At 43.7% G+C, this 16,093-nt stretch overlaps 1 protein-coding gene across 1 annotated transcript; it reads right to left on the reverse strand.

Moving 5' to 3' along the window:
* Positions 1-967: 967 nt before the first annotated feature.
* EXOSC10 (exosome component 10) lies at positions 968-15,164 on the reverse strand. Its single transcript, XM_033079764.1, has 25 exons — positions 15,007-15,164; positions 14,030-14,166; positions 13,475-13,598; positions 12,900-13,004; positions 12,352-12,517; positions 11,523-11,634; positions 11,174-11,249; positions 10,927-11,037; positions 10,357-10,500; positions 9,855-10,045; positions 9,013-9,169; positions 8,279-8,427; positions 7,947-7,997; positions 7,106-7,217; positions 6,400-6,450; positions 5,815-5,893; positions 5,530-5,651; positions 5,134-5,229; positions 4,454-4,528; positions 3,928-4,015; positions 3,636-3,709; positions 2,937-3,117; positions 2,405-2,466; positions 1,702-1,775; positions 968-1,156 (listed from the first exon to the last, which is right to left on the reverse strand). Exons 1-25 carry the CDS (start codon positions 15,133-15,135, stop codon positions 1,126-1,128), a joined length of 2,697 nt encoding a protein of 898 aa, XP_032935655.1. The 5' UTR covers positions 15,136-15,164; the 3' UTR covers positions 968-1,125.
* Between the last annotated feature and the right edge of the window lie 929 nt (positions 15,165-16,093).

The raw sequence follows: 16,093 nt of genomic DNA on the forward strand, positions 1-16,093 counted from the left end.
TGCTATTTAACTGCCTCTTTACAAAACCATTCTCCAATATACAGCCATGAATGCAAGCAGATTTTATAAGCAGAAAGAGACTCTGTTCTACCCTTACAATGCTGCTTTAGTCAGCACTGTTCACACTAAGATACCTAAAAAGGAAAACCCCTCCTCTGTTCTTTCCACTCCCTATTTCCCAGAAACAGGGGAAAAGACTGAAAACAAACTGAATTTCAAGCCTCCTCACAGTCTTTGTAAAATAAAGCCCTGTTAAAATGTCATGTTCCCTACCTCTCCACAGCAATATTAGCAGCTCTCAGAGGTCTGCATCAGAATGAACTCTCTCACTGACCCATCAAATACTGATGGAACTGTTTCTGATACTCTCTACAAAGCCTTAAAGCTAACTCACTGGGGGTATTTAAAACTTGGACATGTTAGTTCAGCTGTAGAGATTCAGAATCCTCTGCCTTTCCCCACCACAACACTACCAATCCATGTTTTTCCCTTCTGCCTAATGCTCTTACTTTCACTCTGGAACTTTATGGTGAAATCATTGGTCTCCTGTACCTCTTTTTTTTTCCCTTAAAATAAAATCTTTCCATTAAAATACACAAACACTGTGAGGTAAACATGCTCCTTCTCTGCATTACCTTGTCTTGTAAGAGATGAGCTGTGCAGTTCAATTTGTAAGCAAGGTCTATCATGAAAGAAACTCTGGCCTCATTTCCTTCTCTGAAGTGCTGGGGATTGAGTCACAACTACTGCACCTCGATTATTTCTGTTACCTCTAGAGATGCCAAGAGATTCCTCCCATACTCCAGACATGCTGGTTCTGCATTTCAGGCAGCTCCAAGAAGTGACAAGTTTAGCCTAATTGTGTTTGAGGACACAGGATAAAACTTTCAAAATTATAAACAAACCAACACTGTGGGTACAATTAGGAAAAAAAAAAGCAATGTGACTATAACAAAATTGACATGAATTAAGATGTTTTTCCTTTTGGAAAAAAAGAATTTTAATGGTTTTAAAAACTTTCCTGTACAAAAACCGATCAATGACTGGCATTTGCTTTCCCATGGTGGCAACACTTAAAACCATTGTTTCAATCAGCAGCAACTCCCACAGGTCTTGTAACAAAGATTATCTCTTCGGCCAGTGGTGTGTGGAACCCCTGCAAAAGAGTTAAACAAACACTTTAACTCTTGCTCTAAATCCACTCAAGATTGAAAGCTGACCGTGTTACAATGATTCTATCAAGAACAGGCAAGAGCACCCATTTCCCTCCAATGCTGCCCTCAGGTCGTGTTGCTCTTTATGACTAAGTAACACACAATAATCACTCCTGTCAGCTGAATACTAAGTATCTATTCAGAACAAGAACGTTCACACTTCAGTTATTCCTGCCAAGGTGGGCAGATGTTCTCTGCACTTCCACCCATCTCCGATCAAAGAAAGCAACGCCCACACACTTTGAGACTTTCACCTCAGCATTTCAAACCTTCCACCCAGACTTGTCTTTGATTGCATTAATCCTAAATTGTTCGGGTTTTCTTTTCTTTTTTCTTTTAAACTGATGTCAGGGTGTGATGCAACCTCTTCCACTAAACATGTGCTAAAGCACCACAGCAGCAGAGGACAATAGCAGAGCTCTGCCCGTAGCTCTGGGGCAGGGGTGTGAAAACACTGCAGCTGGATGAGAGCAGGATAAAACCACACCTTTCAGCTTTCCCTGCCAGGTAGGACATGCTCCGGTTTCCAGACTGTTGAAGTTTGTTAGCTCCAGCAAATTTCTGCACAAACAAACAAACAAATAAATAAAATAACACCACAGTGAGGTTCGGCCCAAGTATATTCCATGAGATTCGTGTGCTGCCAGATCTTTCCAATCTCACAGAAATCTGCTCATTTATTTCCCTGTGCAAATATGCATAAAAAGGCAGCACAAAACATTGTGTCTGCTCATCATGATTGTTTCTGGGTTTTTTCTTCTTTTCAATCTCAATTAGCAATAAGCCAAGTAAAAAATCTCTGAGCTGAGACTGTTCCTAGTACCAGTGCTTGGAGGGGTACATGAGTAACCAGACATGTTCTGGAAGCACTGGAATGCCTGTGATTTTTGAGAATTTAATTTGCTGGTTTGCTATGGTCCAAATGGCATGCTTTGATGCACAGAGGGATAGGTGTGAGCAGTGTATGAACAGGTGGGAAACACAAGAGAGCCTGAGGGACTCCAAGGAAGCTCCCCCTGAATGGGAAGAAATAATCCAAAGCATGAACTTGTGAATGGAAGCTGCACCTCAGCAGCTGTTAGGGAACATTCTGAAGATGCAGAAAACATCATGTGCCCTCCCAGAGAGCCCCTGGCTGGGTACACAGAGTCACCCACATTTCTGTTCCTCCTTTCATGACAGGCCCATACCTTGCCTGTGTGAGCTTGCTTGGCAGGATCAAATTGTGGCGACTGTTTTGATTTGCTGCTTCCTGACAGAGAGAGGAGAGAAGCTGTTACTAAAATTTTCTATAAAGAACAATGCATTGCACAGTGTTCCTCTGATGATATAGAGATTTCACTACAGTCCCCCACACAGTAAAATCCAGAACAATCTTTTTTAAGCGCAGGAGATGTTTTTGAATGGGTGGTTTTTTACAAAGGAGTCAAATCTCCTTTGCCTCTTAGTTCCTGGCTCCAATTAAACAGATAAAGAGAAAAGAAACAAACCCCAAATCCACAACCCACTTGGCCAACTGTTTCAGGATTTTGTTTCCCAATCAGGAAAGGGATACTGAAGTGCACATTGCTCAAGTGAATTTCTTCAAGTATTTCCCCACTATAAGGTAAGCACCCTGTAACAGTCAGTACTGCACTGGCACCCACACTCACACAGCCTTCTCAAGGCTCAGCTGCTAACATTTTCCAGTGTGCAGCACTCTAGCAAGGGCTCAGATCTTACCTGCAAACACTTTGAAGTTGGAATTGCTGTAATCAAAGGGGGTAAACTGCCTTGGTGCTTCCACCTCCTTTGGTTGCTGGGGGGTTTTTTGCCGTTTCTTTTCATGTGTCGGCAACTCTGCTCCTGTTTCTGCTCCCATTTCATTTGTGTCTCTCTCCCTCTTCCTATTAGCTTGTTCCTGCTATGAAAGCAACCCACAGAAAAGAAAAAAGGGTAAGTTGAAGAAAGGAGAATTAGCATCTCATTGGGCAAATTGACTGCCCAATGGAGCCAGGCTCCAGTGACTTTTTTGCCTTTGGCAATAAGAGCATGGGGAGAAAGCTCTGTGCTGGGGCCTAAATTGCTATTTTTTATTTTTTTTTCTCCTCATAGTAGGGACTTTTATGAAAAGCCACATTGTCATTTCACAGGATATGAGATGCTGAGATCTGCTGTGGCCCCACTGGCATATTTGGGGGAACCTATACAGATCAAGTGAGGAACCTGAAAGAGAGGAGCAGAGGTGCATCAGCGGGAAACATTCCCTACTGAACACATGAGGGATGTGACAACGTGCACAGCACCATCAGCAGGAGCCTGCTGATACACCCAGGGCAGCACCACAGAAAGACTTTTATCAAAACACTGTCATTCAGGTTTCACTCTGAACTATAATAGTCAACATGAGCAGTGGCTGGAAGGAGGAATTCTGTGACATACCATGGCTTGCTGACGAACAGATACAACATCTTGTGCTGCCTTCTTATGCAACTGCTCTGTCTGGGCTTGGGCAGCTATGGAGACAAACAAGCATTACTGTAAAAAGCAGGAGTAAGTTAGTCAGGGGCTTAGAAAAAGCAAGCAAAGCTTGTATCAAGTCTCAAACTGAACAGAGTACAAATGTTAACAAATAATGTCACTCATCAGGAAATCCATCATCTACAGGGAGCAACCTACAGCCTTGGGAAAAGCATGCTGGCAGACAAAGCAAGGAAGGGAAGAATGGCTGTACCTGGCTGCTGGGCTGCTTTCTTATTGCTTTCATTCTTGGACTTCTTCTGTACTGGTGCCTGACTCATCAACTTCCATCGATTGCTGATCTGCAATGAAAAGATATTACCTGGATACACTTTCTTTAGTGTTATGGCAAGAAGTTGTTTATAAACTTGCTAACACAAGCTTGTCTTTATTAAGAGTACAAAAGATCAAATTTGACTGTAAAAGAGATTAAGATCTGCTGCATCATGTGAAGTAAAACCAAATGCTTTAGACGTTCAAAGCTACAAACAAGCCTTGAAAACAAATGCAGATACTTTCAGTAGAGTTCAGCTTTGACAGACAGGGACTATACAGCAAGAATGTCTCCAATCCCTGGTTCTTCAAAGGATACAAATGTCACAAAAACATGTTAAGTTTCTCAAGAAGTATCCAAGCAGATTAAAAAATCTACATTGCTGAGGCTCCCCAAGGAAAATAAACTACTTTTTTTTTTTTTTTATTTTGCTCTACTTGGCAGGAAATTTTAGCACCAGTCTTACTTCATAAATTTTTGATGATGGGTCAAACTTTGCAGATTGTGAGACATAGGCAGAATTCTCCTCTGGAGGTAGATACTGTAGAGAGGAAAAAAACATTGCTTAAAAAAGCATGTGACATTTAGCCCATTGCTAAAATGCTACTTGCTGTAAATTAATGAGTTCATTTGATGAAATATTCTATAGATAGAACACCTTGTGGAAAAAAAGAAGTTACCACAACTACTGCCAAGAGAAATATTAAAGAAAAAAACAACTAAAAACCCCTCCCCACAAAACCAAAACCCAGCAGATCAACTGTCAGCTGCACACCAGAAGAAATTATGGTATTATTTTCTAGTAATTCACCACTCCAAATGTATAACAGCATTCTACTGTTCTTCTGGTTCTTTAGAAGAGTAGAATCAGCTCACTAAACCTACCCTTAAAGGACAGATGAAAAACCTGAAAGACCTACAGCTAGCTTTAAAAACCATGGTGAATGGTCTGTTTACTATATAGAAACACTTCTATCCAAGAGGTACTGAAATGTGTTTTGCAAGCAAGTTCACACATGCATCTTTGCAAGGAACAATCCCTTGATTCCAGTCAGGCAGCAGCTGATGCTCTATCAATGCCTGGAAAACTGGCTCAGGGCATCCTCTGCACTGGGTAATTTGTGTCCCACCACTGGGAGATTTTACCATTTTAAATGGATTTTCAAAGGACTCCATTATGAGCTGAGCTTTTCTCTGTGCAGTGGTTAAAGTCTTCTTATTTCCTTCGTTTTCATCACATTCCTTAAAGAAAAAAAAAAAGGAAGAAATATTAACACAAATCTTCTTTTGGTTTGGCTACTGCCATTTCATGCCATGCTGCTTCTCACTCTGACATCTCACTGACAGAAGTGACCCTCCAGAGACAGGGAATTAACCTTGCAGGCCCCTCCTATCCCAGCTGTCTTGGCCACATGCCTGTCAAAGTCAGTACCACTGCCATGCATTCCCACCTTATTTCTTTCAACACTTCCACACAGTTCTATCAGATTATTAATTCTGTTTTCTAATATTTCAATACACTGTCACAAATATACTGCTTACACTGAATATGCTGACAGTGGTAGTAGCAACAAGACATGTTGACTCTGGCTGACCATTTTGAATATCCATTGTCTTCTCACTGTCTGAAAAGAGACAAACATCTTCCAAAACTGGTGCAGGGTCTGCATGAAAAGGAGAAAAAAAAATTATTAGAATCTTGTGTATTTTACTGCTCTTTTGTGTCATGAGGTTTCCCTGAAAATTTTCTCAGGACTGCTCATTTTCCCCATGTCAAAGCTCCATCACTGCATTATTAGCACAGCTTTTAGGTTAGCTCTAAATTACCCAAGGCAGAGTTATTCTGAAAATCATCCATAGGAATCCGTGAACTGTCATGTGGTCCGAAAAGGGCATTCTCCAGCTTCTGCAGAGAGATTCAAATGATAAACACCATTAATACACTTGGAATCTATTATTTTCACATACTGCATTAATGAAAATTCCTCAAAAAGGGATGAAATTTAGAGATAGAATATTCTTAGAGTTGCATCTGGCATCAAAAGGTTACCTGTGCAAACACCCACAGCTAATATGATGCTGTACTTCAAACACATGATGAGAGAGAACAAGTCAACCTTAGAAACTCAACTGAAACCTCTCTTTTTACAGCTCAGTCAATATATTCCAACACACATAGAACTGTCCAGCAGTCAGAGTGTTTGCTGATGAAACTGCTGCTTTATGGTGGTTTGTGAAATATCAGTTTACAGCTGGTAATATTGGGAGTCTGGCACAGAAAAGTACCATTAAGCTAAAGCAGAGCAACTTGGAAAATGGATGAGAGAAGCAATTTACTAGCAGGTAGAATTCTGATCCACATTTTTCCAAGTTTAAGGCTTGAGACACTAGGTAAAAACATGCAAGCAATACCTCAGGGTTGGGTAGAGGTGCTCTCTTTTTGGCTGCTGAAGTAATCTCCGACTAGAATGGGAGAGAAAGGTAAATCACTTAAAAGTTCTGTTTCTTCTAGGCTGGCCACCTTATCAATGTTTTCAATATATTTATTACAAGCTAGCAGGTTAATAAAATTACTTTTTTCTTCTCCTGCAATGTTTGTACTTAGCTATACATGGCACAAAGGCCACGTCCTTGCTCACAAATAATTTTTTTCACAACAGGATGAAAGCTGTATTAATATCAACATGCTGATGATAAATTTCAACTAATGAACTTCTACACCTGGGTTGGTTTTTTGCCTCACCATAGCTGTAAAACATTATGAGTCATTTACATGGCCAGCAAATTCCACAAGGCACAGTTCTTCCTCACACAGGCAAATGGGATGTACAGTATAAGACAAACTGCATTCTGTTCAAGCAGTGTCTGTTCATTCACTGCTCCAGTTTTCCAGGAAACTACACTGTGTGTGAGCAACAGTGTGAGAGCCACTACACAGCAGACAGGCAAGTTACAACAAATTATAGTTACAAATCTTTCTGCTCTACTCCAGAACACTACATTCAGTGTTCAAAAAGCAAATTTCAGCACACACATCATTACAGGTCACCACTCAGCTCCAGGGCCTGCCTTAGAGAATGCCAGTGATTGCTCTCTGTGTGCTACAAGCTACTCCTACCTTGACAAGAGGCATCTCCCGGGCCTGCTGAATGAGCAGATGCAATTCATTGATCTGCTGGCGAACAAGTGGTGGGACAGGGTTACAGCAAGCAATGATACCCTGGCATTCTCTAAAGAGAGAGGAGAAAAATTCAGTGTGTTGTATTTATGGCTGGTATGTTGGGCATTTGCATCCAAAGGATGTGCAACTGGATATAACCACTATCCTGACTGTGACAGAGCAAGACAAGTCAGATTAATCTCTGTGATTGAATTCTGCACCAGGTTTGTGCAGATGAGGAGAAGCCATCAAGTCACCTCTACTCTCACTTAACTCTTTTGGAGTCTGTCCTCATCACCATTTCACTCAGTATTCACCTATGAAAGCTGAGCCCAGCAGCAGACCTGCCCTTAAAGATGTAATTTTATTATTCTCAAGTATGGTTGTTAGGTGATGAATGCCAAATGTTTGAGGAAACTATTGTATAAATTGTGTGTTTTAAGGGATCTGTCCCTTGCCTTCCCCACTCCTTTAGGAACTGTAATAAAAATGCAAATAAATTTTGGGGGCACTCACCCCTCTCTTGGTCTGTAAAAGTGAAGGAATGTCAGAGGGAATGTGTGACAGAGCAATGCAAAGGAATGTGGTTTATTAGTGCAATACAATCCAAGTGATGTATTTCAAAGCCTAGAGCCTTCTGAAGGAGTACTCCTATTTATTTCTCTTCCAAACTGAACAATTATAGAGAAGAGCAGTACTGACAGCTGGAAGGAAAGGACCAACTGCAGAACTAATTACACACTTGGAAGTAACTTGCTGGATATTAAGATCAAGATCCTTCAGTGTGAACAAAACTTACTTGGGCAGCTCCTCTGAGATCTTCAACAGCATATGATTTGGCAGCACATATCTACAACACAAAGAGGAGGTATGAATGTAACAGAATGTTAAAAACAATTAAAAACACCTTCAAAAGTACTCAACTCAACTTTGTACCCATTACAAAGTCTGAGATGATGAAATCAGTTAAAAAGGAAAGAAACGTAACAGAACTTCTGTGTAATGAGCAGCCTGATGTAGCACAGTAATTTCTACAGGTAACAAAGCAGTCCCATCTCAGGGGCAGAAGGGGGATAGTCCAAGAAATTTACAGGAGTATTAAACCAGTGTCCATAACAAAAGACTTCCTACCCTGTGCTCTCGTCCTCTTGACGTGCTAGCTTGTCTCTCCATGCAAACAGCAGCCTAAATGCTGCCAGCTGCTGGGTATCAAGGTGTTTTTTCTGCTTCCTGTAGAGATCAAGGTAGGATTCATCTGTAAAGAGGGGCTTGATGTATTTCTGGACAGGAAAAAAAGCACTTGTGAGCTTTCTGTTTTGCCTCTCTCAGACATAGAATCTCACATGGACATGGAGGATACACTCTGAATACACTCTGGTACAATGTGTCTTTGAGTTTTTATCCTGAACTATTGGCAGGAGCCTATTCCTGAAAAACACACATCTCATCCATCGTTAGTGGAAATCCACCCTCATCAAATTCAAGAACAGCTTTACTATCTAAAACCTTTGCTGCATCACACAAAACCTACTTTCATAGACAGTGTTTTCCACAGGCACAATAAATTTGTCTCAGAATGCAACTCCAGTGAGGCTTTGAACTTCTAGGAATATCCAGCAGAACCACAAATGTAGCATCTATCTTAGGAAAGGCACACCTGAATGCACTGTGAGGCCATGGAATACCAGAGCAGGAAGGCATCTGAATCCAAGGACCTTAGCTAGTGAAGGTGACTGCCCATGACTGAGTCAGAGTTTATACAGATGTTTTCAGACACACAAAAAGGAAAAAGATGTAGAATAGGCAGAGGGCCTCCTCTCCTGATCCCATACTGATCCAGGTAATCAAACCAGCTGAAGCTTTACCTTCAGGCAGATGTCCCTGCTGCGCTGCCACACAACCTGCAGCTGTGTGGGCTGCTCCTTCCCTCTCTCCCACAGCAGTTCCCTCATTTTATCATAGATGTAGAGCAAGTAGTGAGTGTCATCACGGGCATACCGGATCATTTCTTCTGGCAAAGGCCTAAAAAAAGAACCACAATTACACCAACACATTTCAGTTCTCCTGCCAAACTGTCACTTTTCTCTTAAAAGGCATATTAGGTCAAAATGCATATGAGACATGCCAAGAACTAACATGGAAATTCTGTTTTCTTACTGGAGGATTGGTTGGGTAACAGCAGTAAAATGCTGTGCACTCTGCAATTCAGATTCAGATTCAGCAGCACTGCTGTGTAGCTAAGTGACATGGCAGAACTGCTTGCTATGGTATTTGTCACAGCTCTCTTCTCTCAACAGAGCCTACTAAAGTGAACTTGAGATCTCTGTGGTGTGCACCTGCATAGCCAAGATCACTGCTCCAACACCATCTGCTCTATCTCACACAGGTGATTGAATGTTTTTGTGTGGGCACCAGAGGACAGCAAATACTGTCTCTGCAACACTGCAGTGATTAAGAACTGCTCCTAAGAAGTGAAATCCCAGATTTTCATTGCTTCATCTTTGCAGAGCTTTCCAAAAAGAACTCATTTTCTAAAAAAACATGAGAAAATGTAACACTCAAAAACCTTGGGCACAGCCAGGTAAACACTGTGCTCATTCACTCTGAGACTAAACTATACCTATGGTTCTGCAAGTAGCAGCTCTAGCAATGCAAACAGGGAGAAGTGCCACTCCCAGCTCCAGCCCATTCAGGGGTCAGTTTTTACCGTATCCTCCAGTCAGCCAGCTGGTACTTCTTGTCAGCATCTACATTGCAATACAGCTTCAGCAAGTGGTCCAAAGAATGTCTGCCAAGATTGAGGAGACGAGCAGCTTGGTGAGTATCAAACATATTCACCAAGTACAGACCAAAGTCTCTTTGCAGCCATTCCACATCTGAATCAGCACCATGGAGGACCTTGAAAAGCATAATAATTTGGGAATCATATGAATAACATTTCTACTCCAGGCTGTTAGTGCTGTGCTTTCATATTTGTGTCTAGGACCAGATTTCTTTTCTCTGTTTTTTACTGTTAAGTATAGAACTATTAAATAAGTGCATCTGGCAAGCAATTCACTACTAACATCAAGGAAACAGGCTCCTGAACAAATTAGTGAAAGCAGAATCAAGTGAACAGGACAGAGCACACAGTGTGATTTTAACTATAACAAAGCTTAAACTAAAACAACAATCATATTTTCAAAAATCTGGTGCATTTGGCAGCTGACCTTCACAATTGCAGGGTCTGTGAAGGTCTCATTGAGGATGTTCATGTCACTGCGCAGTTCCAGTGTATCAATAATGAAATCTTCTGTTCGGGTGGAAATCTGCATCAGACATGTCAGGCCAAGGAAGCTCCTGTAGGAGTGGTGCTGAAAACACAGGAGAGAGATGTAAGCCAGGAATCATTACAGAAACAACACTATAAAACAAACAGCATTTCAAATGAGGGAAGAAAGAGCAACAAGGACTTTGAGAAAAAGACAATTGGATGAGCAAACTTTCTCATTGCAGTCACTAGATGACATTAAAAAATAGGAATAATTGAAAGAAGAGCAAATTCACTAAGAAATGTGCCAGCCCAGCCATTGGAAAACTTCTAATACTGACAAATTTTAATTCAATCTTACAGATAATATCTGTCAGATCAGGGATCAAGAACTGTCTTTTCATGTGGGGGAGTACAAAAACCAGGAGAAAATCATCCCCCCACCCCCCTGCCACAAGAAGAATATAACAGTCTCCCAGCTCCTAAAAGTACATGTGCAACTTTTAAATAGAAAAGGCAAATGGATTACCTCTAAGTCCAAGGCAAATTCTTTACAAGTCATAAGCTTTTCATTTAGTTCTACCAACTCATCCAGTGTGGTGACAAAATGACAGGGTGTTTCCTCAATGGGCCTGTACATCTGCCAGAGCAAATGAATTAGGCATGGTATATTCACTATCAACTCCCAATCCCAACCTCCACCCTCAAACCTGAAATTTGTCAAGTGTGGTGTAAATGTACTGCATCTGTAGTTCAAAATTAAAGTGGGCACCAACCTGGAGTTCAGGTTTCTTGAGAACTCCATCTGGTGGAGAAAAATGCTCCAGTTCATACTGGTAAGGGTGAGCAAACCTGTGGAAAATTAGGAAGAGACAAGCACAGACTAAATTCCAGTCCTCTTTATGAGGACAGAGCACAGAGGCTTTGAGAGCTATGGTAGTTTCCCTGTTGTGTCTCTTTTTAAGCAGAGGTTTAACATAACTGCAGAGGTCTAAAGCAAATCACACAAGGTAGTGTGGACACAAACACATGCAGCGCTGTTAGACATGATGAGCACCAGCACATCCGAGCACACAGCTTCACCCAGGGGACTCCAAGCACCTTGCTGTCAGGTTAGTTTCTTACATGTCTTGCTCAGTTTTCTGTGTCCTCTGCTGATGTATGAAGTCTGCCAAAGCAGCTGGCACATCCAAGTCTTCAGGGCGCTCCTTTCTCTGCCGTCCACTTTTTGTGAGGGCTGAACAACCAATATGGAATAACTGGACTGGGTCCCCCACATAATATGTTTTCAGCCTACTATTATCTCCCCCTCCACCCACCACAAGTGTTTATGAAGTATCAAAAATCTTAACAATTTAGTGATGCTGCTTTTGCTGTCATTTTGTGCCTGAAAAAACAACTCAGTTACTTGGCTGTCTTCAAAAAGACACAAGGTGGCTTTGCTCAAAAGCTTGGATGGAAATTGAAAAATCCTCAGAAAAACTTTTCAATCATTCCCAGTTACTGAAAGTACCACTGCATCAGTGCAGAATACAGATGAACTGGCAGCAGCAGAATATGTTACCGAGACAGGATGTTACCAGCAGCTTTGATAAAGCATCAAAACCAAAGGTAGATCTCCCCACACACCTCCTGCAGCTCCCTCATCTGAAAGAATATCTGCAAAGCCAACTAGACTGGTCAAGAGTTCTCATCCAAAAGCGTCTCTCATGTATGTTCAGGGTGGTAAAAAAAGCAGCAGATTATCTGTTTGGAGCAGATTATTTGCTGTGTATCAGCAAGAAGATGCTGTTTGCTGACCTACCCTGACATCACATATATGGAAACAACAGTGTCACCAAGATCACTACACCCATATTTGTTTTTATAGTAGTGACTTCTTGTCTAGACTGGGAGGACAGGTTTGTGTCAAATACTTGCAAGAAATTACCCCCCAAAAAAATAAACCCCTTACCTTCAGGCAAAGGCTTCAAAGCATTTGGTTTGATAAAAAGTTTAGGTACAAAGGGAGTGTTGGAATTGTCAATCTTCTCACGAAACTTAAGCTGTGGTCTTGAAATATTCTTGGCATGAAGCAGTCGGAATGTTTCAGACTGAGCTCTCTTGTGGAACTCTCCTGCCTATTTAAAAAAACAGAGGTAAAACCAACAGGACTTATCAGACATTCAGAGTTTCTTTTACCCAGTCTGATCCAACATTCAGAGGAAGAGTTATGCCCCACACTTAAAACAGAGTAACTTTTTTCAGTGAGGAATGAAAGTGTTGGGACTCAAGATACTCAATTCAAAAGCACAGGAAAGGCTGTTGAGCAAGTGAAACTGAAAAAAGTACAAAGATATCAGAATCAAGTTTGACTGAATAGGAAAAAGAAAAAAGAAATAGGTACTTAGAATGTGTGAAAAAAACCAAGAGAACATTTAACTACTCCACTGGAGAACTGGTAGTGCAATGGCTGGGAGAACAGCTGAGCTAACACAGCCAAACTGAGCATGGGGACCTCACCTTGCGGTTCCAGCTAGAAACGATCATCTGTGGGGGCTGCAACCCAGCTGGCAGGACTGGCTGCTGGTTTCTATTCACTCCTGATGCTTCATCCAATAAAATACCCTAAAATCCAGAAAACCAATGTGAAACATTGTTAAATCACCACACTCAGGCACTCCAGTCAGCCTAAATAAAGTCATGTAGGTAGGTACCTCCATGGCCATATCCCCCAAATACTGTACAACACAAGACAGACAAACATGGGAGGAGCATCAGGAGTGGGAAGAGTTTCTTCAGAGAAGCACTCTAAAATGTACAGAAAGGTTCTCAGGCTGTGAGGATTTTATGTCAAACTGTGTTTAGTTTCCTCACACATCCCATATTCCCTTCCCTCCCTTTGGCCCACCTACCTTAGCTGCTGGGATCTCTGGCCTAGCATTTGGAAGGGTTTTTAGAACACAAAGGGAATACATCAGATTGAGGAAGTAGTGACCAACTGTGAAAGCACTGCCACTAAAGTTCTTGCAACCAGAAAGAAAACTTGAGGTAACCAAACACTTTATAAGAACCACATTCAGAAATAATTTGCTTACCACTCTTTCTAAAATGACATCATTGGAGTCAACCAGCATATCAAATTTATCTTCCAGCCCTGTCACTTTGCTGGAATCTTTCATGAGGCTCCGGCAGCCGTGGTACTGCATCACCTGGCTCATGCTTGCAAGAGAACAGCACAGCTGTCAGCAATCTAAACACCAACACAACCAATTCTCTTTAACTTTCTACACTTCACTGAAAATAAATCAAATTATATTTATCACCACATGAGCAGTAAATAGAAAAAAAACCTTTACAGTATTAAGTGGTAGAATTGGCTTCTCACAAACATGACTTTTAAAACAGACAGCCTAATGTGTTCAGTATCAGGTGCTCCTCTCTGCACAGCTCTTCATGGCAACCATTAGGAAAGGCCCTCTTTAAGCTTGTCACTCCAGCTGCCAAGTGCTAGAGAAGCAGCTAAAATTCGATGTGTGAAATAAATCACCTTTTTACCTACAGCAAGTTTGGAGTTGCCAAAGAAGGGGGCTGCTTTCTGGCTTGGATTGAGAGCGATTAGCAACAGCCCAGGGATGCAAAAGGAGCCTTACCAGTGGAGCAGGCGGTCCCCCTGTGATTTGCAGAAAGCACGGAACCCAGGGAAGCTGCAGTAGAAATCATACTCATCACCAGGCTGGGGGAGCCCATTAGAAGCCTTTGTTGCAGCCACCACTGTGCCAAGAGCGTACTGTGCAAGAACAACACCATCATCAGCATTTTGTCAGGATTTTGTTTCTGTTTACTCAAGATACTCTTTAATAGAAACGTACTTTGCCTGGATGGTTGGAACTGCATGGTTCTAATGTGTGGTACTGTGGGGTCTTCCACCAGAAGTAACTTCACATAGTTAATTTAGATAGCTTGAAATGATCAAAGTCTAAAAAGTAGTGATCAGGCATTGAACAGGCTCCCCAGGGGATGGTCACAGCTCCAAGGCTGCCAGAGCTCCAAGAGCATTAGGACAGTGCTCTCTCTCAGGCACAAGGTGGGATTGTAAAACGGTGTCTGTGCAGGGCCAGGAGAGAGCCTTCCAACTCAGAATATTCTACAACTCTAAATCAGCAGGAACGCAGGTAATTACTTTATTACTTCAACAAAACACCTCAAATCCCTGCAACGCTTCCTATTTGAGATCTGGCAGCCAGTCTCTCTCTGGAAGCAGCACCGTGCATAGATAAAACACATGGGGGCTCATGCTGCGATTTATAACGCAATTCCCATCGCGACAGGCCCTCACGAGGGTCCCGATTCCTTGGCATTCCCAGGAACCCCCGGTGGGTGACAGGGCCAGGGCCCGACCCAGGCCGGTAAGAGGCCCTGATACACCTCTCCGGCCTCCGCACCCGCCGGCCCGGCCCACACCCTCCCTCTGGCACTGGGGACACCCTACGGGTGCCACCCGCCCGGCCTGGGACCGACACGCGGCCCCCGCGGGACAGAACTACAGCTCCCGGCATGGCCCGAGCGCACACGGCACGCCGGGAGCGGTAGTGCCTCCCCCGCTCCCCCCGCCCCTCTGCGACCGCACCTTGACAAAGGCGTCGGGGCTGTCGAAGCCGGGCAGGGCCGACATCGTGCTGCTTCCTTCAGTATCCGCGGGCATGGTGGAGCAGCCCGCCCGCCCCGCCGGGCTCCCCTCACGGGCCGCAGCCGCCATGTTGGTGCGCGGCGCTGTCGCGAGAATCGGGCGCTGCTGCGAGAACGCGACGCTGGCGGCGGGAGGGGCAGAACGGGGGGGGCGGCAGCGCCCCCAGCGGCAGCGGCGGGCAGGACAAGCCCTGTGGGGACGGGAGGCCCTGAGGGAGCCCGGCACAGCTCCTTGTGTGGCACACTCGGCCTTTTCCACCCACAGACACCCACAGCGGGACTCACAGAATCACAGCAGCTCCTGAGGGGGAAGGGACCCAGAGGGAGCATCCAGTCCAGGATGGGCCCTGCCCCAACAATCGCACACAGCCTGGGCCTCCCTGGCAGCGCTGTCCAAACCCTCCTGGAGCTCTGGCAGCCCCTGGGGAGCCTGGGCAGTGCCAGCACCCTCTGGGGGAAGAACCTTTCCCTGATACCAACCTAAACCTCCCTGACACAGCTCCAGCCTTCCCTGGGGTCCTGCCCCCGGTTACACAAAGCCTGCTCTCCTCTTCCCCTCAAGACCAAGGTGTAGAGTTTTAGACTCTGTGATGAGCTTCCCCTCGGTCTCCTCCAGGCTGAACAGACCAAGTGCCCTCAATGGCTCCTCTTCCCCTCCAGGCTCCTCTTCCCCTCCAGGCTCTTCACTATCTTCATGTCCCTTTGGACACTCGCTAGTGGCTTAATAATCTTTCTTACACTGTGGTGCCCAGTCCCCTTGACAGCCACACCAGTGCCCAGAAAAGGGCTAGGGCCAATACCCAAATTCGTGACTGCCACCTCCCCGTTTCCCATTTTTTTGGAGTGCAGCATTTGCACAATCAGCTGGTGAAGCCCAGGGAATCCTGTCCAACACTCCATGCTGTGACTGGAGCTGTGGCTGTGACCCTGAGCCCAAGGAAGCTGATGTTCTTATCACACAGATGACATCACAGCTCGTGGAAAACAAAAATTTAGGGTTGCATGATCGCAGAGTTTTTTATCCAACT

Source organism: Catharus ustulatus, chromosome 24 (assembly GCF_009819885.2).
Source record: "Catharus ustulatus isolate bCatUst1 chromosome 24, bCatUst1.pri.v2, whole genome shotgun sequence".
Taxonomy (NCBI): Eukaryota; Metazoa; Chordata; class Aves; order Passeriformes; family Turdidae; genus Catharus; species Catharus ustulatus.